This window comes from Dermochelys coriacea, chromosome 2, assembly GCF_009764565.3.
Source record: "Dermochelys coriacea isolate rDerCor1 chromosome 2, rDerCor1.pri.v4, whole genome shotgun sequence".
Taxonomy (NCBI): domain Eukaryota; kingdom Metazoa; phylum Chordata; order Testudines; family Dermochelyidae; genus Dermochelys; species Dermochelys coriacea.
Window position 1 is genome coordinate 119,850,535 of NC_050069.1, and position 24,756 is coordinate 119,875,290.

General features: G+C 40.9%; 2 protein-coding genes across 22 annotated transcripts in view; both read left to right on the top strand.

Moving 5' to 3' along the window:
• LYRM4 (LYR motif containing 4) overlaps positions 1 to 24,756 on the top strand; it is a 209,120-nt gene that overhangs the window by 20,477 nt on the left and 163,887 nt on the right. The gene's annotated exons all lie outside the window — the stretch shown is intronic.
• Positions 22,786 to 23,387, top strand: LOC119850527 (40S ribosomal protein S15-like). The gene has a single exon (XM_038388638.2). It carries the CDS (start codon positions 22,897 to 22,899, stop codon positions 23,332 to 23,334), a length of 438 nt encoding a protein of 145 aa, XP_038244566.1. The 5' UTR covers positions 22,786 to 22,896; the 3' UTR covers positions 23,335 to 23,387.

The following is a 24,756-nucleotide window of genomic DNA, read 5'->3' on the forward strand; positions in this document are numbered from 1 at the left end:
AGGGGAACGATCACGTCCCTCGATCTGCTCGCTATGCCCCTACTTATACATCCCAAAATGCCATTGGCCTTCTTGGCAACAAGGGCACACTGCTGACTCATATCCAGCTTCTCGTCCACTGTCACCCCTAGGTCCTTTTCCGCAGAACTGCTGCCGAGCCATTCGGTCCCTAGTCTGTAGCGGTGCATTGGATTCTTCCATCCTAAGTGCAGGACCCTGCACTTATCCTTATTGAACCTCATTAGATTTCTTTTGGCCCAATCCTCCAATTTGTCTAGGTCCTTCTGTATCCTATCCCTCCCCTCCAGCGTATCTACCACTCCTCCCAGTTTAGTATCATCCGCAAATTTGCTGAGAGTGCAATCCACACCATCCTCCAGATCATTTATGAAGATATTGAACAAAACGGGCCCCAGGACCGACCCCTGGGGCACTCCACTTGACACCGGCTGCCAACTAGACATGGAGCCATTGATCACTACCCGTTGAGCCCGACAATCTAGCCAGCTTTCTACCCACCTTATAGTGCATTCATCCGGCCCATACTTCCTTAACTTGCTGACAAGAATGCTGTGGGAGACCGTGTCAAAAGCTTTGCTAAAGTCAAGAAACAATACATCCACTGCTTTCCCTTCATCCACAGAACCAGTAATCTCATCATAAAAGGCGATTAGATTAGTCAGGCATGACCTTCCCTTGGTGAATCCATGCTGACTGTTCCTGATCACTTTCCTCTCCTCTAAGTGCTTCAGGATTGATTCTTTGAGGACCTGCTCCATGATTTTTCCAGGGACTGAGGTGAGGCTGACCGGCCTGTAGTTCCCAGGATCCTCCTTCTTCCCTTTTTTAAAGATGGGCACTACATTAGCCTTTTTCCAGTCATCCGGGACTTCCCCCGTTCGCCACGAGTTTTCAAAGATAATGGCCAAGGGCTCTGCAATCACAGCCGCCAATTCCCTCAGCACTCTCGGATGCAATTCGTCCGGCCCCATGGACTTGTGCACGTCCAGCTTTTCTAAATAGTCCCTAACCACCTCTATCTCTACAGAGGGCTGGCCATCTCTTCCCCATTTTGTGATGCCCAGCACAGCAGTCTGGGAGCTGACCTTGTTAGTGAAAACAGAGGCAAAAAAAGCATTGAGTACATTAGCTTTTTCCACATCCTCTGTCACTAGCTTGCCTCCCTCATTCAGTAAGGGGCCCACACTTTCCTTGGCTTTCTTCTTGTTGCCAACATACCTGAAGAAACCCTTCTTGTTACTCTTGACATCTCTTGCTAGCTGCAGCTCCAGGTGCGATTTGGCCCTCCTGATATCTTTCCTACATGACCGAGTTCCTAAAGTTTGATGTTAACTTTTAAAAAAATTTATTTTAGGGGCTATCTTCAACAATGTAACAGAAAGCAGAAGTGCCTCTCCCTCACCCTCATACACTGAAAGTTAATTTGTTTTCTCTCTGTCCCAGGCAATGGGGTTTTAATTATTATTTTCAGGTCTTCATTGCGTTAGAAAACCTCACGGTCCTCCCTGCAGCTGTTCTGGCTATAGTAATATCCATAACTAAATTACTTGCAGTGACTGCTAACTTAATATTGTTGAAGTTCATACAGTCTAATTTATTTTTGAGACTTCATTTGGTTTGAATTACCTGCAAAAGTAACATGTTATGTCCCTTTAAGGTTGAGCTCATCAGAGATGCCTTCTTCTCTGTTTCAGGTATCCTTTTGCTCAGATCCTCAGGTTTTCAATTTCTCTAGTTAAAAGTGTTTTGCAGGGTACACAGTCTCTTTCTTTGATAATATTCATTGGCATTATTTATTTATCTAATAAACATATCTTATACAACATAACGCTCAAGTGAAATCACAGGAACCTATAAATATCAGTCTACTGTTTGCATAGGCAGGGGAAATCACAATATAACTTGCTCAGAGCCTTGGTATTGCCTGCCCTCAGAATTTGCCTGATTCAGCAAAGCACTTAAGAACAGGCTTAAGTGCTGTGCTGAATTTGACCCTTGGTTGAGAGGAAGGTGCAAACATCTGTAGATGCTCTCTTTAGTTTATTAAAGTTTAAATTCCAAAATTGTGCTGCTGTCTCTTGTAACCATGAATCATTGAGGTTGATCGTTGCTTATCAACATATAGTGGGAGCCACTTTCAATCTGTATTTTACTACTAAGCTATTAGTTCCTTCAGAATACTGCCCCAAGCTTTGTTCGATTATACAGGCTTTTAAACTTGATCATGCTGGGGGGCAAGTATAGTAGTTAACAATACTAAACTAACAGATGTTCAGAAATGGGAAAGCTTTTTCCAAAGCATTCTCCCTACATGACACTTGTATTATTCTAACATCTCTTCTGAGCTTTCTAGCTGAGACTCGGTTTTCAATTTGTCTAGCATGTTTTGGACAGCTCTGTCTTCCAAAGAGCATGTCCATTTCACCATTTTAATTTTAAACTCATTTTGCCTATCTGTAAAAACAGCAGTCTCCATTTCTTTTCAAGAAATCTTTCTTGATTTCTCTTCTCTAATATTGGGCTGCTCAATGTGCATCTGGTAACATGAATTTTCTTCCTCTTTTCAAGACTCTCTAGTTGTCTGACTTGTTCTCAGTAATTTGTTTCTCTCAACCACATCTGCCATTATGAGTTTGAAGTACTGCCACACTTACTTATCCCCTGTATTTTTGTGCATTGTTATCTGGTACCACATGTCCAGTAGAATTGTGGTAGGGGGAAGAGGGAGGGTTAATGGATTCATCAGATCCTAGAAGCTCAGTCACAGTTTTGGGGGCATGGATCAGAGTTCATGTCACACACCCCGTCAGTACCCAGCCCAAGCCAGGGAAACTAATGATCCAACTAGCAAACTAAATTCAATGATGAGTCCTGGTCATGTGCCACCTGAGGCATGTTGTGTGTATGCTAAGAAGAAGTCACAGTTTTGCTAACACATCCCTGTATTGTTTTACCCATATGGTTTGTTATACAGACCCTGTTCCATCTTAAAGTACAAAGCACATGCCATTACCAGAAAATACATTTCATGTTCTCATCCATGTTTTAACTCAGATAATATTTGTGACCTCTGTGGTAAAAATGGAAGATGAATAGGGAATGGAAGATGAGAGTAATAGTGATAGGAACATATAGTTACACAAACTAGCTGTGTGCTCTCTTAGATCACAATTTTATTTTCCCCAAAACAACCTTTAAATATCAAAATCAGGGCTTGGAAAATTCTCTGTTCTTCTGGTGAATGAGAAGCTTGCTGTGAAGAGTGGGAGGTCCTCACCAGCAACTTGTTTTTGTTTTTAAAGAAGTTTGTAGTTCGTATGGTGCTGAACATAATCTCCCATATGGGAGCAGAATGTAAACCAATATAGTATTCTCATCCTGAGTCCGCAGACAGGTCAGCTGCCTTTTATTTCTCCTTTCTTACTGCAAATGTCAAATGACTGCAAAAGTGAATTAATAAGGACTGTGGACAGTCAATGGCAATTTGTTACAGAATTATGTTAGATTTTATGCTGCTTGAGAAAGCGCGCCAATTAGTAAAAGCAGAAGCAGGTAATTGCAATAATTGCAGTGCCATGAGGAGGAGGTCCCAGTGAAAGCAGCCTTCAGGGGGTTGGCAGAGTAATGGAGACTATATCCTGCAAACCCTCTTGCCTCATCCAGGAAAGAAGAAGGGGAAAGAAGAGAAAGGAAGCTCCTTCTCCCTTCCAGCAGCCAGAGGGGATGATTGGAGCTTTAGATACAGGTAAGTTGCATCATACGCGCATTTAACTTACGCAAGTTCAACTATGCGTGCTCTGCAAAAAAAAGAAAGAAAGAAAGAAAAAGAAAAATAACAAAATACCTGTAAATAGTGTGGGCGATTCCGCCCACCATTCCACTCAATGAGCTTATCCCCCGGAGTGACCATGAGATGGGAGATGTGAATCTGCTGTTCCCTCAGTCGGTCTCAGTTCCCGCGTGCCTCTCATAGTGTGAGCATCTCTCCACGCTGAGTGTGATTCTAGTGTTTAACGATACTGTACGTATTTTTTGTGCTCAACTGAAGAAACAGCGATCTGTTCCAACGCTGGAGGAAAAACTAGCTGTGTTGGACTTATTGAGAGATGTAATGTCGGTCTCCAACGTGGCACGTAAATATGGCCGCAACGAATCTAGCATCCATGCCATCAAGATTAGAGAGAGAGAAATTCATCAAGCCATCACATCAAGTGCTCCAGTAACTACTAAGGTGACGAGCCAGGTGCGTAATAAGACTTTAGTGAAGACTGAAAAGGCATTAAACTTATGGCTGGAAGACATGAACCGTAAACTTGTGCCTATTGATGGTAACACGTTGTGAGAAAAGGTTCTTAGCCTCTACATGCTGTTCAAACCTCCCAATGAAGAGGGACAGCCTTCTGATGAGAAGGAATTCAAAGCCAGCCAAGGTTGACTTAACAGTTTTAGGAACTGCTTCAATCTCAAAAACGTGCAGACTTCTGGTGAAGCTACATCTGCCAATGAAGAGACAGCAAAAGCATACCCCGAACAATTAAAAAAGATCATATAAGAAAAGGGCTATCTTCCGGAACAAGTTTTTAAGGCTGACCAGATTAGGCTCTTCTGGAAAAAAATGCCCAACCGCACTTACACTTCAAAATCAGAAAGACAAGCCCCTGGCTTCAAAGCAGCTAAAGACCATGTGACTCTGTTGTTTTGTGGCAATGCAGCTGGGCATTTAATAAAGCTGGGCTTGCTCTACAGGGCTGCAAATCCCCGTGCCCTAAAAGACAAGAACAGAAATCTCTTGCCTGTGTTCTGGCAATCAAATAAAAAGGCTTGGGTGATGGCAGCATTATTTCTGGATTGGTTCCACAAGTGTTTCATTCCGGAGGTCAAGCGGTATCTCGAAGAGAAAGGACTTGACTTTAAAGTGTTGCTGATCGTAGACAATGCTCCTGGCCACCCTGCAGCACTCCAGTTTGTGCATAATGACGTTGAAGTCATCTTTCTCCCTCCCCCCGCATACCACCTCCAACCTCTCAACCAAGGCGTGATTCGCTGTTTCAAGGCCATGTACACAAGGCTTACGTTCTCACAAATATGTAGCGCTATGGATGCTGATCCCAATCTTAATGTGATGGAGTGTTGGAAGTCCTTCAACATTGCCAATTGCATCACTTATATTAAACAGGCAATGGATGCAATCAAGCCTGAAACAGTCAATGCATGTTGGCGAAACCTATGGAAAGAATGTGTGAATGATTTTAAGGGTTTCCCGACCATTGACAAAGAAGCGAAATGCATTGTTCAGGTGACCAGGCAAGTGGGTGATGATGGCTTTGTTGACATCCCTGAGGAAGAAATTGAAGAATTAGTTGAGGGCCATAGAGAAACATTGACTAACGAATAGTTAGAGAAACTGATAAAATCGTTTACAGAAGACAAAGATGATGACGACGAATAGGAAGAGCCAGCAAGTTGGAATCTTCATAAATCTGAAATGTTCCAAGCAGCGAAACACCTGAATGATTTAATTTCTGAATACGATCCCTCTATGGAACGAAGCCTCAAAATCACACGTAGTATTACGGACAATTTGAGACCGTATCAAGAAATGTTTTTGAGCAGCTCAAGAGACAACAGCAACAGTTGCCGATCACCATGTTTCTCAAGGAAAAACATCCAGCAGGCTACGCAATTAACTTCTTAAGCTGAACCAGAGCCAATCACTTTGTTTACCACTCGCTCTCCGTCACCCAAGCTCTCAGTCACCTCCGTCTTCTGGATCGACATCAAGCCCTGATGACCCCCTGTAATTAAAAATACAGTACTATAAAATTATATTTTGCATATTTACTCTTTATTAGATGTTGTACATTACTGTATACATTATACATTTATACATATTACTGTACAGGGTTGTATACACAAAACCATGTACAGTATACTGTACTTTATGGGCGATTTAAGGGATTTTCAAGCGTAATTTTGACTATACACGATTTTCGCTTTACGCACGGACTTTAAAACCTAACCCCCACGTAAGATGCGACTCCACTGTATTTATAAGATACTTGCAGTACTAGCTAAAGGCTGATAGGAATGTTGGAGATCCCAAGTTGGAGCTAGGGGCAAGGCCCTGGTTGAAATCAAAGCATTGTCCCCTTTCCTACGAGTTGATGCAGGAGATTAGGCCTTTTCACCACGGCATTGCCCTGGACCTCACTGGTGGAGGGCTCTGCTCCGATCCTCATTTTTCATATCTACCTCTGCTTAGTAGGTGCCTGGTAAACCTTTTAAGCACGGATAGTATGTGTCTTTTTAATACCCAAGAGGGACAGAAATAATCACAGCTAGTTAACGAAAACAGACAAATCAGTGTTTCTGTGTCTCAAATTTGAACGCCTATTTGAAATTTGGTCAGTGGCTTTCCCTTTGTCATGTGGCTTAAATAGTTAACTACCCGAGGGTACCACTTATTAAAAAAAATGGATACATTTCTGTTCTCAAAATTATATTCCTGGAGAAAGACTGGACTTAGCCTTTTCCCTTAAAGGAGCAGAAGAAGGGGAAGAGAAAGACATTTTACTTCAATGACAGTCAGTTAGGCCTGGTCTGCATTTAAGTTTTGATGACATATCTATGTCAGTTAGGAGAATAAACAATTGCATCCCTAAAGTACATAGCTATGCTGGCAAAATCCCTAGTGTAAATGCAGTTATACTGGCAAAAACCCCACTTTTTTTTGACAGTATAGGTTATTTTATTCAGGGAACTAGTATAAGCTATACCAACAAAAGAATTCCTCTGCCAGGAGCATTTGCTGGTATAGCTATACTGGCAAAACCTTTCTAGTGTAGACAAGGCCTTAGTATACCCAGTGATTTTTACATGTTTCTATCTGTTGCATTAAAATGCTTTTCTGTAGACAGGTTTCAGAGTAGCAGCCGTGTTAATCTGTATCCGCAAAAAGAAAAGGAGTACTTGTGGCACTTTAGAGACTAACAAATAATTTTTTTTAGTCTCTAAGGTGCCACAAGTACTCCTTTTCTTTTTTCTGTAGACAGTGTTTGCAGAGCAATGCAAGAGTAGCAGAGGGTTCGGAAGTTGTCATTTATTGGCATGGATTAATCACTTTTGAGAGCAGCCGATCCAAGTATCTTTTTTTTTTTCTTTTCCTACTAGGAGACTGTCATATTAATTGATATAGTTTTGATCTGAATCCCTACCTAGATTTTTTGGAAGAATCCGTTCATAAATCAGAATGTCTCCTTGTGTAATCAATACAGTTCATTTATCTAAACTACCTTGGATTGCTTCCTTTCCAGAAAACATTTTAGGTCAAAAAAGCTCAGATGAAGTGCTTAGGACATAGTACAAACCACAGTACTTCCTAGTGCATTTTAGCTTGAATTATGTTTTAAATGTCATCTGGAAGAATCTTGTATTGGTCTTGAAACTAATATCTGAACGTGACAGTTTCAGGAAATATCTTGCAACTCACCGGCTTATCTAGAATATTGTAATACTTTTCTAGGCCAAGTAATTACTAGTAATTTTATAATAATATAAAATACATAGGTAAGGCTGTAAGAAAGTCATGACTTTTTGCTTCAAAAGTTGTAATCACAGTTTGTTAAAGTTGTGTTTTTGGTGCGGTCAGTTCTAGTAACATAGACATATTTCATTTATTGACTTGCTTTCAAATGGATTCACAGTATCTATTCAAGAACAAAAATGGAAAGTACTAAAAAAAATGCCAATAGACTATCAAATCATTTGTGTAATTCAAAACAACCCCTCCTTATCACAGTTTGGCAAGTAATCATTTGAAGTAAAACATTTGGACAGCTGCAGCGGCACAGAAGCTAGCAAACAGAGCTGTAAACAGGGGAGTTTGAGTGGGAGTTCTGTTGGAGGAGAAGGTATTTGTACTTGATTTTGTATTTTTAGTATTTGTGTGTGTGTGTGTGTGTGTGTGTGTGTGTAGAGGCTTGTAGGGGCTTTGTGCTGGGAGAGAAGCTTTGCCCTGATTAGGGGGTGGGGCTTCTAACTAGAGGTCCTATAAAGGTAGCCAGCCAGCCAGTCAGGCAGCGACACAGACAGCTGCAGCGGCACAGGAGCTAGCAAACAGAGCTGTAAACAGGGGAGTTTGAGTGGGAGTTTGTATTGTGGTGCTTGTTTGGGGTTTGCTTTTGCTGGTGGGGGTGGTCTTTTTGGTGTGGCTTGTGTTTCCCAGATTAACAGGACTTAGGTGGGAAGGCGATGACAGATACGGAGGCAGCTGTGGGAGTGTCTCCTGTAGTGGATGTGGAAGCTGTGGTATGTACATGATCCTGGAGGGGGGACCTGGTAAGAGTTTTTTCTGCATGGAATGCCGTCTGATAGAGCTAATGAAGGAAAAGATCCGAGGTTTAGAGTTGCAGGTGGAAAGTCTCGTTGAGTTTAGGAAGGGGTTTGAGCAGATGATGGGGCAAAAATATGAGGTATCTGAAGGGAAAAGCTCAGACTCACAGATGGAAGCAGGGCTGGGGAATTTTGAGGGGAGACTGGGTGAGGAAAGTGGTCAGTGGAAACATGTGACTAAAAGAACCAGGCAGAGGAAAAGACGGGCTAGTGAAGGAGAAATAGAGCTTAGGAACAGGTTTGCAGAGTTGGAAAATGAAGAAGGGGCTCAGCAGGTACTTGTTGAAGGTGGAAGGGTAAGGAAGAAGAGAAGAGAGGCTAGTCCTATAGGAAAAGGGGAAGAGTCAAGGGAGACTACACCAAAGGAGGATACAGGATGGGTTGAAGAGGATTATAAGGGAAAATAGGAATGGAAAGAACTTGCAGCCAGAGGGAACAGGGGAGAGACTGGAGAATAGCACTGTCACCAAGAAAAGGCAGGTCTATGTGATCGGGGACTCTTTATTGAGAAGAATAGACAGGCCTGTAACTAGAGCTGATTCAGAGAATAGAAGGGTGTGCTGTTTTCCGGGTGCTAAGATACGGGATGTAGACCTGAGGTTGAAAAGGATCCTAAAGGGAGCGGGAAAGAATCCCCTAATTATCCTTCCTGTGGGAACAAATGATACGGCTAGATTCTCGCTGGAAAGTATTAAGGGAGACTATGCTAGGCTGGGGAAGACGCTTAAGGAAATTGAGGCTCAGGTGATCTTTAGTGGGCTTCTGCCTTTTCCTAGAGAAGGGTAACAAAGGTGTGACAAGATTATGACTAACAGATGGCTTAGACAGTGCTGATATAAGGAGGGCTTTGGGATGTTTGGCCACTGGGAGGCATTCATGGACAGAGGACAGTTCTCTCGGGATGGACTTCATCTGAGTAGGGAAGGAAATGGACTTCTAGGATGGAGGCTGGCACAACTGATAAAGAGAGCTTTAAACTAGGAATTAGGGGGAGATGCTTGGGAGATGTCCAGGTAATCTCCATGCCAGATTTTAGCATTGAGAGGGAAGAAGATGAAGTAAGAAAGGATACAGCCGTGGGTAGGAGAATGTATATAAGGAGCGAGGGCGCTGTGGATACTAATCTAATAGGTTATACTGGCTGTAGAATGACTGTGCCTAATAGGGTACAAAATGTGAGCGAGGCCAAACAGCAAAAATTAAGATGTTTGTAGACCAATGCGAGGAGCCTAGGTAACAAAATGGAGAAACTAGAGCTACTGGTGCAGAAAGTGAAACCAGATATTATATAGGGATAACAGAAACATGGTGGAATAGTAGTCATGACTGGACTACAGGTATTGAAGGGTATGTGCTGTTTAGGAAAGACAGAAACAAAGGTAAAGGTGGTGGAGTAGCATTGTATATCAATGATGAGGTAGAATGTAAAGAAATAAGAAGCGATGCAATGGATAAGACAGAGTCTGTCTGGGCAAAAATTACATTGGGGAAGATAACTAGTAAAGCCTCTCCTACGATAGTGCTTGGGGTGTGCTATAGACCTCCGGGATCTAATTTGGATATGGATAGAGCCCTTTTTAATGTTTTTAATAAAGTAAATACTATGGAATTTGGAAAGACTGCATGGAAACTGGAAACTGCGTGATCATGGGAGACTTTAACTTCCCAGATATAGACTGGAGGACCAGTGCTAGTAATAATAATAGGGCTCAGATTTTCCTAGATGCGATAGCTGATGGATTCCTTCATCAAGTAGTTGCTGAACCGACTAGAGGGGATGCCATTTTAGATTTAATTTTGGTGAGTAGCGAGGACCTCATAGAAAAAATGGTTGTAGGGGATCGGTTCTGGGACCAATCTTATTTAATCTTTTTATTATTGACCTTGGCACAAAAAGTGGGAGTGTGCTAATAAAGTTTGCAGATGGAACAAAGCTGGGAGGTATTGCCAATTCAGAGAAGGATCAGGATATTATACAGGAGGATCTGGATGACCTTGTAAACTGGAGTAATAGAAATAGGATGAAATTTAATAGTGAGAAGTGTAAGGTTATGCATTTAGGGATTAATAAGAAGAATTTTAGTTATAAGTTGGGGATGCATCAATTAGAAGTAACGGAAGAGGAGAAGGACCTTGGAGTATTGGTTGATCATAGGATGACTATGAGCTGCCAATGTGATATGGCTGTGAAAAAAGCTAATGCGGTTTTGGGATGCATCAGGAGAGGCATTTCCAGTAGGGATAAGGAGGTTTTAGTACCATTATACAAGGCACTGGTGAGACCTCACCTGGAATACTGTGTGCAGTTCTGGTCTCCCATGTTTAAAAAGGATGAATTCAAACTGGAACAGGTACAGAGAAGGGCTATTAGGATGATCCGAGGAATGGAAAACTTGTCTTATGAAAGGAGACTTAAGAAGCTTGGCTTGTTTAGCCTAACTAAAAGAAGGTTGAGGGGAGATATGATTGCTCTCTATAAATATATCAGAGGGATAAATACAGGAGATGGAGAGGAATTATTTAAGCTCAGTACCAATGTGGACACAAGAACAAATGGGTATAAACTGGCCACCAGGAAGTTTAGACTTGAAATCAGACGAAGGTTTTTAACCATCAGAGGAGTGAAGTTTTGGAATAGCCTTCCAAGGGAAGCAGTGGGAGCAAAAGATCTATCTGGCTTTAAGATTCTACTTGATAAGTTTATGGAGGAGATGGTATGATGGGATAATGTGATTTTGGTAATTAATTGATCTTTAAATATTCAGGGTAAATAGGCCTAATCCCCTGAGATGGGATAATAGATGGATGGGATCTGAGTTATACAGGAAAGAATTTTCTGTAGTATCTGGCTGGTGAATCTTGCCCATATGCTCAGGGTTTAGCTGATTGCCATATTTGGGGTCAGGAAGGAATTTTCTTCCAGGGCAGATTGGAGAGGCCCTGGAGGTTTTTCGCCTTCCTCTGTAGCATGGGGCATGGGTGACTTGAGGGAGGCTTCTCTGCTCCTTGAAGTCTTTAAACCATTATTTAAGGACTTCAATAGCTCAGACATAAGTGAGGTTTTTCGCAGGAGTGGGTGGGTGAGATTCTGTGGCCTGCGCTGTGCAGGAGGTCGGACTAGATGATCAGAATGGTCCCTTCTGACCTTAGTATCTATGAATCTATTTTAGACACGTTGCATTGCTTGTGAAGAAATGCAGCGAAATATAAATGCAAAATGACAGTTTTTCAAAAAGTTCAATCGCAAAATTGAAGTTGAATGATGTTGCAACCCTGTGTGCCAGGTCAGAACACCTCTCACTCAGATTTGGCCCCCCATCCCTCTGAGGGGCGGCTGGGCCAAATTTGAGTGAGTGGTGTTTTGACCTGGCACATGGCTTCAAAATGCCACTCAACTTTGCGACAACTATAAAAAGTTGCAGTGTGTGTTAAAAGTTGCGGTTCCACAACGAAATCATGGCCCATGATTTTCTTACAGCCATATATATGTGGTTTTGAAGGTGAAATGTTTAATGAGAAATTATAATTATTATTTATTCGTAGTGTCCATATAAACTAGGTGCCTTACACAGATTATAGACATAATATTTTACCTGCCCTGAACAATTTCCAATGTGAAAATTTTCACTAATGATTAATTTACAACAAAGATTAACATAAAAAAATTAGCCAAGATTTTCAGTAATGGGTTCTGAAAAGCTAATTCCTAAATTCAGATTTAGGCATCTAAATAAGTGTCCCAACTTTCAAAAGTATTGACCTTGCAGCTCCCATTGAAATAGAGATTTAAAAAAAAATCTTGGCTGTAATTCTTATTATTAATAATGTTAATAATTCGTGAATACAAATTTGAATTGTTAGCCCCTTTAGTCTGGGGGTGCGGGGCAAGGATCAGCAGTTAGAACATGGGATATAGTCCGGAGTCAGGGTTTAAAAAATTAATCACTATTAATCACAATTTTAATTGTACTGTTAAACAACAGAATACTAATTGAAATTTATCAAATATTTTTGGATTTTTTTTCCACTTTTTAAAATATATTGATTTAAGTTACAGAATACAAAGTGTACAGAGCTCACTTTATATTATTTTTATTAAAAATATTTGCACTGTAAAACCGATCAGCAAAATAAATAGTATTTTTCAATTCACCTCATACAAATACCTTAATGCAATCTCTTTATCGTGAAAGTGCAATTTACAAATGCACTTTTTTTTGTTACATAACTGCATTCAAAAGCAAAACAATGTAAAACTTTAGCGCCTACGAGTCCACTCAATCCTACTTCTTGTTCAGCCAATCACTAAGGTAAACAAGTTTGTTTACATTTACAGGAGATAATGCTGCCCGCTTCTTATTTACAATGTCACCTGAAAGTGAGAACAGACATTTTTATGGCACTTTTGTAGCCGGCATTTCAAGGTATTTATGTGCCAGATATGCTAAACAGTCATATGCCCCTTCATGCTTCAGCCACCCTTCCAGAGAACATGCTTTTATGCTGATGACACTCGTTTAAAAAAATAATGCATCAATTAAATTTTGACTGAACACCTTGGGGGAGAATAGTATCCTTATCTGTTTTATCTGCTTCTGCCATATATTTCATGTTATAATAATCTCAGATGATGACTCCGTACTTGTTGTTCGTTTTAAGAACACTTTCACTGGTACCTTCTTTGCGTTTTGTCAAATCTGCAATGTGAGATTTCTAAAGATAGCTACAGCACTCGACCCAAGTTTTAAGAATCTGAAGTGCCTTCCAAAATCTGACAGGGATGAGGTGTGTAGCATGCTTTCAGAAGTCTTAAAAGAACAGCACTCTGATATGGCAACTACAGAACCCAAACCACCAAAAAAGAAAATCAACCTTCTGCTGGTGGCATCTGACTCAGATGATGAAAGTGAACATGCATTGGTCTGCACTGCTTTGGATCGTTATTGAGCAGAACCCGACATCAGCATGTCCTCTGGAATGGTGGTTGAAGCATGAAGGGATATATGAATCTTTAGCTCATCTGGCACGTAAATATCTTGTGATGCCGGCTACAACAGTGCCATGAGAAAGCCTGTACTCACTTTCAGTGTAAACAAGAAGTGGGCAGCATTATCTTCTGCAAATGTAAAGAAACTTGTTTGAGTGAGTGACTGGCTGAACAAGAAGTAGGACTGAGTGGACTTGTAGGCTCTACAGTTTATCATTTGTTTTATTTTTTGAATGCAGGTTTTTTTGTACATAATTCTACATTTGCAAGTTCAACTTTCATGATAAAGAGATTGCACTACAGTACTTGTATTAGGTGACTTGAATAATACTATTTCTTTTGTCTTTTTCAGCACAAATATTTGTAATAAAAATAACTATAAAGTGAGCACTGTACTCTGTGTTCTGTGTTATAATTGAAATCAATATATTTGAAAATATAGAAAACATCCAAAAATATGTAAACTATTTGTGACAAAAATAGTAAGAAACCATGTGTAACTAGATTCTTTCTTTGTCTGGAATCCGGAGCATAGCAATCTTCATTTTATCTTCCTTTATTTATGACTGTCACTTTGTCTTAGTAGCATTGGCACTATGGGACCCAAATGAATAAACAGAATTTATTTTCCTGGAGGTCCCATAGAGCATGCACTTATATAGCCATTTTCTCCTACTAGTCCCAAGGATCAACAGTGAGAGGCATTTTGTTCTGTTACCAGCATGCAAAGCTTCTCTACTTCCATTTGTGTCAGTGATGCCTTTAGAATGCAATCCTATCCAAATAAATTTTAGCATGGTGTCTGTGAGTAGACTATGAAATGTGATGGTGTTATTTTACGTTATGTAGTTTATCCCAAAGTGCTTTACCAGCTATATGATGATTATAAATCACCGCTGAAGTGCAGCCATCTCTAGGATGGAGAGTGGTAGCTGGCCAGTGCAGAGCCTGCTATGCAACAGTGGAAGAGAAAAATTTTGTCTGACAGCCTGGTAAAATTCTGGTCTTACAAAAAGCATAATGGAATTTTTAATGACCGTATACAGCAGACTGAATGTCTATTTTCAAGGACTGATCAGAAAGATGAACATGCAAACTGAATGATATTAATTCCTGTGCCTCAGAAGGATGAAGTGATGAATCAATCTTACCAGGATTTGAACTTGTAGTTCTAGAATTTTAGACATGCCAAACCTGATGATTAGACCACTAAGCTATCCCATGCCCTGTCAGCATCTGGGCCAATGAAACCTTATTTTGGAGCTATTTGTCATTTCAGGCCATCAGGACACTTCTAATCTGTGGCAAATTGTACTTCTAGCCCCTGCAGAAGTTCCCAGACTGGTGCCTCATTTACTGAATGACATGTTCACTTGGGTCCTGTGCTGGTAAAGCATTTTTCTTTTCCACTTTTACAATTCAGAGTTGCAGTAGCAACTCCAATTAAAATTAAAGGAGTCCTTCTATTCTGAAATCTTATTTCCTACTTTCTAGTTTTAACTTTCTCAAAAGCACTCTCTTTGTGCTGAAACTTTTTATGTTTAGTCTTAGTTCAGTGATAATTTCACTCCTTAAAAATAATTAAGTATAGCAAGCGACAATTTATGTTTTAGAAGTTGTTTCAGAGTATTGCCCAAATGGGAGTAGTCCAGGTATGAATAGAATGGGTAGTATTAATCAGATAGTATTCGGTGTTCTCTTTATTAAAGTTCAAAACAGGCAACCATTTAGCCTGAAAAAATAGTCCTTCCCCTGGGTTAGACAGACACTGAACTTGTTCAAGTAGGAGGAGGAGTTTTCTGTTTTTGAGAAAAATAAAAGAAAATTCAGGGAAGCTGTTTCAGAGTTATGGTGCTATAAAAATATAAGTGTTAGAAAAGTCTTCTCACTTTTCTTTTTTTACTCTCTCAACTTCGACAGGATACTTTTAAAAGTTCAAACTTTTTAATTAATCTAATACATCTGAGAAATAGAACGTAATATAGAAACAAGATTTACTTTAGAAATCAGAAGATTTTTAGTTTTCAAATGGGCAGGGTTGGTGACCCTAGTCTCTGTCTTGCCAGGCAATGGGCAAGAAGGGATGGATCACTTGATGAATACCTGTTCTGTTCATTCCCTCTGGGGCGCCTGGCATTGGCCACTGTCGGACGACAGGATACCAGGCTAGGTGGACCTTTGATCTGACCCAGTATGGCCATTCTTATGTTCAAACTTGTTAGCATTTGCTACGTAAATCCAGTCATATTGATGCATATTATGATATATAGTGGGTCTCCATTTATGATGTAATGTGCATCAAATACATCTCTTAATATTCTATTGATCATCTAGTACTTGATACTAGCTTACCATTAGAAGGGGAGAGGGTTTTTTTTGTTGTTTTGTTTTTGACCAAGTATTCTTTCAAATTACTTTCTGACAGATTTGAAAAGACAGATTCCACCACGCATCCATCCATCGCCCAAAAGCAGGACATTTCAGGAGTGGTTTGGAGTTCTGAACCTACTGACCAGAATAGATTGGAAAGATGGAGGGAGGAAGATGCTGGGATGGCTATCAAGGTTTTGCCCCCCGAGCCTGGCTTAGGGGCTTAGTCTTAGATGTCTACCTCTGGCTGGTAGGTGTCTGAAAAACTAAATGCTGTGTTGCTCAAAGAATGAAGGAACAAGTCTGTCACTTTTCTCCCACTCCATCTCATGGCTGCTGTGAGGAATGAAGTATTCTCTGCTTTACCCTTTCCCCAGCCTGTTCTTTGGTTGCTCTTCTTCTATGAAAAATATGCAGTGTTTGTCTCTGCTGCTCTTCAGAACCTTCCCCAGCAGGAGCAGCCAAAAAAAAAAAAAGCAAGTTTCTTGGCAGTTTCACTGTTGCCCATAGGGTTCTGTATATTAGCAGTAAAAAAGAAAAGGAGTAATTGTTGCACCTTAGAGACTAACAAATGTATTTGAGCATAAGCTTTTGTGAGCTACAGCTCACTTCATCGGATGCATTTGGTGGAAAAAACAGTGGGGAGATTGATATACACACACAGAGAACATGAAACAATGGGTTTTATCATACACACTGTAAGGAGAGTGATCACTTAAGATGAGCTATTACCAGCGGGAAGGAGGGGGGGAAGGAGGAAAACCTTTTGTGGTGATAATCAAGGTGGGCCATTTCCAGCAGTTAACAAGAACCTCTGAGGAACAGTGGGGGGTGGGGTTGGGGGGAGAAATAACATGGGGAAATAGTTTTACTTTATGTAATGACTAATCCACTCCCAGTCTCTATTCAAGCCTAAGTTAATTGTATCCAGTTTGCAAATTAATTCCTATTCAGCAGTCTCTCGTTGGAGTCTGTTTTTGAAGTTATTTTTGTTGAAGGATAGCCACTCTGAGGTCTGTAATCGTGTGACCGGAGAGATTGAAGTGTTCTCCGACTGGTTTTTGAATGTTATAATTTTGGACGTCTGATTTGTGTACATTTATTCTTTTACATAGAGACTGTCCTGTTTGATCAATGTACATGGCAGAGGGGCATTGCTGGCACATGATGGCCTATATCACATTGGTAGATGCGCAGGTGAACGAGCCTCTGATAGTGTGGCTGATGTGATTAGGCCCTATGATGATGTCCTCTGAATAGATATGTGGACAGAGTTGGCAACGGGCTTTGTTGCAAGGATAGGTTCCTGGGTTAGTGGTTCTGTTGTGTGGTGTGTGGTTGCTGGTGAGTATTTGCTTCAGGTTTGGGGACTGTCTGTAAGCAAGGACTGACCTGTCTCCCAAGATCTGTGAGAGTGATGGGTCGTCCTTCAGGTTAGGCTGTAGATCCTTGATGATGCGTTGGAGAGGTTTTAGTTGGGGACTGAAGGTGATGGCTAGTGGCGTTCTGTTATTTTCTTTGTTGAGCCTGTCCTGTAGTAGGTGACTTCTGGGTACTCTTCTGGCTCTGTCAATCTGTTTCTTCACTTCAGCAGGTGGGTATTGTAGTTGTAAGAATGCTTGATAGAGATCTTGTAGGTGTTTGTCTCTGTCTGAGGGGTTGGAGCAAATGCGGTTATATTGTAGAGCTTGGCTGTAGACAATGGATCGTGTGGTGTGATCTGGATGAAAGCTAGAGGCATGTAGGTAGGAATAGCGGTCAGTATGTTTCTGATATAATGTGGTGTTTATGTGACCATCACCTATTAGCACCGTAGTGTCCAAGAAGTGGATCTCTTGTGTGGACTGGTCCAGGCTGAGGTTGATGGTGGGATGGAAATTGTTGAAATCATGGGGGAATTCCTCAAGGGCTTCTTTTCCATGGGTCCAGATGATGAAGATGTCATCAATGTAGCGCAAGTAGAGAGGGGGCATTAGGGGACGAGAGCTGAGGACGCGTTGTTCTAAGTCAGCCATAAAAATGTTGGCATAGTGTGGGGCCATGCGGGTACCCATCGCAGTGCCGCTGATTTGAAGGTATATATTGTCCCCAAATGTGAAATAGTTATGGGTGAGGACAAAGTCACAAAGTTCAGCCACCAGGTTAGCCATGACATTATCGGGGATACTGTTCCTGATGGCTTGTAGTCCATCTTTGTGTGGAATGTTGGTGTAGAGGGTTTCTACATCCATAGTGGCTAGGATGGTGTTTTTAGGAAGATCACCGATGGATTGTAGTTTCCTCAGGAAGTCAGTGGTGTCTCGAAGATAGCTGGGAGTGCTGGTAGTGTAGGGCCTGAGGAGGGAGTCTACATAGCCAGACAATCCTGCTGTCAAGGTGCCAATGCCTGAGATGATGGGGTGTCCAGGATTTCCAGGTTTATGGATCTTGGGTAGCAGATAGAATACCCCAGCTCGGGGTTCCAGGGGTGTGTGTCTGTGCGGATTTGTTCTTGTGCTTTTTCAGGGAGTTTCTTGAGCAAATGCTGTAGTTTCTTTTGGTAACCCTCAGTGGGATCAGAGGGTAATGGCTTGTAGAAAGTGGTGTTGGAGAGCTGCCTAGTAGCTTCTTGTTCATATTCTGACCTATTCATGATGACGATAGCACCTCCTTTGTCACCTTTTTTGATTATGATGTCAGAGTTCTTTCTGACGCTGTGGATGGCAGTGTGCTCTGCACGGCTGAGGTTATGGGGCAAGCGATGCTGCTTTTCCACAATTTCAGCCCGTGCACGTCGGCGGAAGCACTCTATGTAGAAGTCCAGTCTGTTATTTCGACCTTCAGGAGGAGTCCACCCAGAATCCTTCTTTTTGTAGTGTTGGTAGGAAGGTCCCTGTGGGTTAATACGTTGGTCAGAGGTGTGCTGGAAATATTCCTTGAGTCGGATACATCGAAAATAGGATTCTAAGTCACCACAGAACTCTATCATGTTCGTGGGGGTGGAGGGGCAAAAGGAGAGGCCCCGAGATAGGACAGATTCTTCTGCTGGGCTAAGAGTATAGTTGGACAGATTAACAATATTGCTGGGTGGGTTAAGGGAATCACTGTTGTGGCCCCTTGTGGCATGTAGTAGTTTAGATAGTTTAGTGTCCTTTTTCTTTTGTAGAGAAGCAAAGTGTGTGTTGTAGATGGCTTGTCTAGTTTTTGTAAAGTCCAGTCACGAGGAAATGTGTGTGGAAGGTTGGTTCTTTATGAGAGTATCCAGTTTTGAGAGCTCATTTTTAATTTTTCCCTGTTTGCTGTATATTAGCAGTGAAACTGACCAGTGGCTTGTTAGTTTAGTTGCTTGGGAAACCTGTAAGCAAAAGAGGCACTGAAGGTGTCATCTCTTAGTAAATTCAGGAAGATACTCCTGGATTGATTTACAATCCTCATTTCGAAGGTTATCTTCACAATTTCAAGGACTAGAAACTGATGCTGATTTTGTTTTAGATGAAAGCCCCAAACTTGCCTCAAAAGAGGATTTTTCTCCCAAGTCTTTGTTCAATGAGTAGACCTAGGCTTTTTTATTACAGCCAGATATCTTTACTGTATTGTAATTTGAGAGTCACAGCACTGCTAGAAGTTTGTCTAGTGTGGAAACTTTGAGAGCTGGAGCTCTGCTAATAATAAATAAAATAATAATAAAACAACATTACACCTACACCATTCTGTTTGCTCCTGGATTAAATTCCACAAGACACTATGCCATCCCTAACTGTGAAGTATGAGTACTTGTGGGAGAGCTAGATATGGTTACTGACCTGACTAGGATTCTGTTTATATTAAATTCTCAAATTTTAACTTTACATTAAAGTGTCTGCATAGGGTATCTGTTATATTGTTTGTTAAAAGTTTCTATTTGACCCTTGCTGGTGACTTCTAATGAGAGTTTAAAGAATTAGGAAATATAAAAAATATTAAAAAGAGATATTCCTTTCCTTTGGAGTAATTCGTTATATTTCAGCTCTGCACTGATATCTGGCCAAGCAATAAAAGTTTCAGGTAATTTAAAATGAATCTTCAGCAGACTTTTTGTCCCTGAGGCTTTCAGTTTTTAAACTAGACGTTGGTCTAGAATGTAAATATAGCTGAGCAAATTCCCTCCAGTTCATGTTTTGCCCATATGAACTGAGATCCTTGCAGCTAATACTTTTAGTATATCAAGACCATAGCTATCCGTAAGGGGGGAAAAAGAGAATCAAACTATAAATGGAAGAAGTTAACAGTAGGTTTTTTAGAAGGGAGTCTTTTCTGAATCAGTAAATGTTTCATCCTCTCTTTGCATAACACTGCGCCTCGTCTCCCTCAGAAAAAGCATGATAAAATTGGAAAACCTTTTTATTTTAGAGACTAACAAATTTATTAGAGCATAAGCTTTCGTGAGCTACAGCTCACTTCATCGGATGCATTTGCAAATGCATCCGATGAAGTGAGCTGTAGCTCACGAAAGCTTATGCTCTAATAAATTTGTTAGTCTCTAAGGTGCCACAAGTACTCCTTTTCTTTTTGCGAATACAGACTAACACGGCTGCTACTCTGAAACTTTTTATTTTATAATTGGCCACCAGAGTGGATTTCCTATAGGTGAGGTACTACATTATATAACTTATATAATAACCCACAACTTTAGTTGATAGAGAAATGTAATTTTGTTCTCTCTTTTTTCTTTCTTGATGAAGCCTTCAGGCCTCTTCCCATGTGATCTATCTCTTTTGTTTGTTCAGATTCTATATCACCATTTACTCCTTCTGCCCCAGTGTTTTGGATCCTAAATAACAATCTGTAATAGCTGTGCCATTCTTTTTAGCAGTCTGGTGGCTTATAACTGTGATATGCTCCATTAAGACATTATTTTTGTTCACAATAATAGACAAGGAGAAATGTCAGCACATTTATAAGGCCTCTTTTGGAAGATGACTTTCACCATTAACATGTTTTGAGTATTGATAAATGCAAAATGTTGAGACTCTCTAACATTATTACTTGACCAGAATTATTTTGAAGGAAAAGTGCTGTGTAGTAAAAACAAATGTGCCTTTGCACAGTGTTCTCAGGTATTTTTTTTTTTGCACTCCATTTTAACAAATAGTTCTTTTATCTTTTGTGCCTAAGACTTAAAGAAAAACCGCAGTGATTTTTATATGTGTGTGTGTGTGTGTGTGTGTGTGTATATATATATATATATATATGTATAAATTTGACCTTGCATAAGTATTTTCTAATAACAAGAATATCTGAATCCCTGAGCAGCAATTATTTTCTCATCTGTACCTGTTGAATTTCAGTATTTCTATAGCAGGCAGTGGTTCAGACTTCACTCCTCGGAAGCTTCTATTTTGGGAGGAATTGACACACAATAAAATGGAAGGATACTTGAGCTGCATTTTAGGGAATAGCAAAGGCAGAAGTATTAAAAGTTAGTTTTAAGGTAAATTTATGTGCATTAGGAGAAAACTATTGTTTTTACTACTGTTTTTGGCCAGTAATGTCCAAGATTTTAAAGCTGGTAGCTAGTGCCCGTTGCCTATGACACTGTATCTTGAAATGCATTTGCCTGAGAACTGTTTTCCACATTGACCCCAACCACTTTTGATGCTTTCTACTTATGTGCAGCTGCTACCTGATTAGCACCTTGTGTAGCCATGCACCTGCAGTACCTTTGGCCTCAAATCTCTGCACTGAAACCATTAACCATTTACATCAGTGTTTCCCAGACTTGGAATGCTGCTTGTGCAGGGAAAGGCCCTGGTGGGCCGGGCCAGTTTGTTTACCTGCCGCTTCCGCAGGTTCGGCCGATCACGGCTCCCAGTGGCTGCAGTTTGCCGCTCCAGGCCAATGGGAGCTGTGGGAAGCAGCACGGGCCGAGGGATGTGCTGGCTGCCCTTCCCGCACCCCCCATTGGCCTGGAGCGGCGAACCGCAGCCACTGGGAGCCGCAATTGGCCGAACCCGCGGACGCGGCAGGTAAACAAATCGGTCTGGCCCAGCCCGCCAGAGGCTTTCCCTGCACAAGCAGCAGAACAAGTTTGGGAAACACTGATCTACGTTATACTTTTGGTTTAATTGGATGTTAATTACATGACAGATGCACATAAGCAGAGGTCACAGAAGGTGGTTCAGGGAAGGTGTGCATGCAAGATAGAGCACAGTGACTACATTTAATAATACACATTTTTATTCTGGGTTAGTGGTCACCAACTAACTGTATGTGTTCAACAGTTCCAGACAATATCTGCAGTAAAGTAAAAGGGAGGATAATTTCTGTTAAAATGGTGCTACACTTGGATGATAAAATGATTTCAATAAGACACTGAAAAATTATCTGAAAACTGCCTTCATAGTCTCCTACTTTTTCCCATTCCTGGAAGCACAGATTGAATTTCCGCTGCTTCTGGTTGTTTGTTAGTAAATACTTTTCACTGATATAATGCCTCTTTTTTGAGGATCTCAAAGAGCTATACAGAAGTGGTTAAGGAAAAATTGCATATGTTGTAATTCTGCTTCTCTGAAGAAATTTTTTTCATAATTCTCATTTCTTGGTCCTGACTTCTTGGTGCAACTTCCCAAGCTCTACAGATTATTTATAGTTAATGGTGTGAGGTAAGAGCTTGAGTTCTGGTAGTTATGCAGTACCCCAGTGCATAACCTTCCAATCAGATCCTGATATGGCAGGAAGAGAAGACATCCCCAGGAAAACAGAATGGTTGACAAATGAATGCTTCAAAACCATCAAGGTGTATGATAAACTCTCCCTCTGAAGGGCTCCCCAACAAACTGTGAGGGGAAGTGAGTGACTTGAAATTCCTGCATGAAAATACCATGTAATTCTGCATTGAAATTATGTAATTTTTCCCTTCTGTGAGCATTAGAGCTGATTGAAATGTTTTAACTGAAAACTCGTTTCAGTTTTACTTCAAAAACAAACTTTTTATGCAGGAAATTTTGAAAACAAAAACAAAAAAACTTTGAAATTTCCCACAAAAAATAATTGGTATTTCCCAAACAGCTCTTCTAAAGTGGCCATCTGTAGTGGAGATTCGTTCCTGGAGAATAAGTAGCCCAAGGAGGAGGAGGGAATGAGTCTCCCAAAGGTAAAAACTTAACAAAATGGCAGAAGTCGAACAGAAGAAGAAACGGACCTTTAGGAAATTCACCTACAGTGGTGGTGTTCTGGATCAGCCCCTCGATATGTCCTACGAGCAGCTGATGCAGCTGCACATTGCTCACCAGCACAGGTGTCTAAACCGCGGCCTGCGTCGTAAGCAACATTCCCTCCTGAAGTGCCGTCGCAAGGCCAAGAAGGAGGCCCTTCCCATGGAGAAGCTAGAGATAGTCAAAACTCACTTGCACGACATGATCATCCTCACCAAGATGGTGGGCAGCATGGTTGGTGTATACAATGTCAAAACTTTCAACCAGGTGGAAATCAAGCCCGAGATGATTGGCCGCTACCTGGGCAACTTTTCCATCACTTACAAGCCAGTGAAACACGGCAAACCTGGTATCGGTGCCACCCACTCATCTAGGTTCATTCCTCTGAAGTAAATGATGCTTTGGGAAAATGTTTTCTATATGTAAATAAAGAAAATGCTCCTGCATTTATAAAATAAATAAAAAAATAAAATAAAATTGCAAGCAGTGACCAGGCTATGGACAATAGTGTGAGTAGTAAGGTAGCATTGCTCCCCAAAGCATCAGGCTTAATATTTCAGTGGTCTGTAGGGCATGGGCAAAAATCAAAACTTTAAAAATTTGGACATAAAGGATACCCCAAAAAGACTCTGGGGGCTGAAAATGCAGCTGAAAATCAGTGTATTCCATCTTGACCTTGCCCCCATTTCTCTGGTACACCAGCAGCAACAAGGATGTGTGGTTTTGGAGCTTTTATGTTGGCACGTGCCACCATGTTTTTGCCCTGTCCTTCTTGGGCCAGTTAAACTGGCTTTATTAACAGACCATGCTGGCTTTATAGATAGACTGTACTGGCTGTTTTCTGTATGTCGTGTTTTGTAGCCTTGTTGGTCCCAGGATATTAGAGAAACAGGGTGGGTGAGGTAATATCTTTTACTGAACCAACTTTTGTTGGAGAGAGAGGAAAGCTTTCGAGCTTACACAGCGCTCTTCTTCAGCTCTGTGAACCTTACTCATTATAGGATTGGCTACAAGCATTGTCTTCGGTGAGAGATCTAATGTACAAATTGACCTGAGATAAGTGACTGATCTTTTAGGACTGGAAGCAACCTCAATCTTATGTGATCTTTGGTGTATAGCAAGCAGCTATTACTAAGTACAGCTTGCCTGAATGGCAAGATAGACTGGAATGCCCAACAGAATTGTCTGACTCGTGGTAAGACTGCTATAGTGCTTTAGGAGTTCACACTTGTTAGTGGGTTGGTGAAATTTAATTATAGAACACACACCAGTTTCGGGTCTCTGCCCTGCTTCTTGACAGTCATGAACTACTACAGAGAGTTTGACAATTGAACACCATAGAAATAAGCAAGCCGTTTTTCTTCAATTGTTTGATGTGACTTTTTTTAAAAAATAGTTTCAGACACTGCTTCTTTGCATAAGTTAAAAATAATAATAATAATAAAAGCAAGTCTGGATCGGGATGCTTCAGTTCTTTAAAACTATGGATCCAGAAATGTGCCCTTTTATTCTGCTAAATTGGTTTATATTGTGAAAAATCTCATTTTGTAACAAAGTGTAAGCAGACTGAAGTTCAATCAAAATGGATTTGGATAATCTCAGATGTTGAATTGCACTTACTTTGCAGGATTGAGGTTTTGCAGGAGTGGTGCCTAAGGGTATGTCTACACTATAAAATTAGGTTGAATTTATAGAAGTCGGTTTTGTAGAAAGCGTTTTTATACAGTCGAGTGTGTGTGTCCCCACACAAATGCTCCAAGTGCATGTAGTCGGCGGACTGTGTCCACAGTACCGAGGCAACCGTCGACTTCTGGA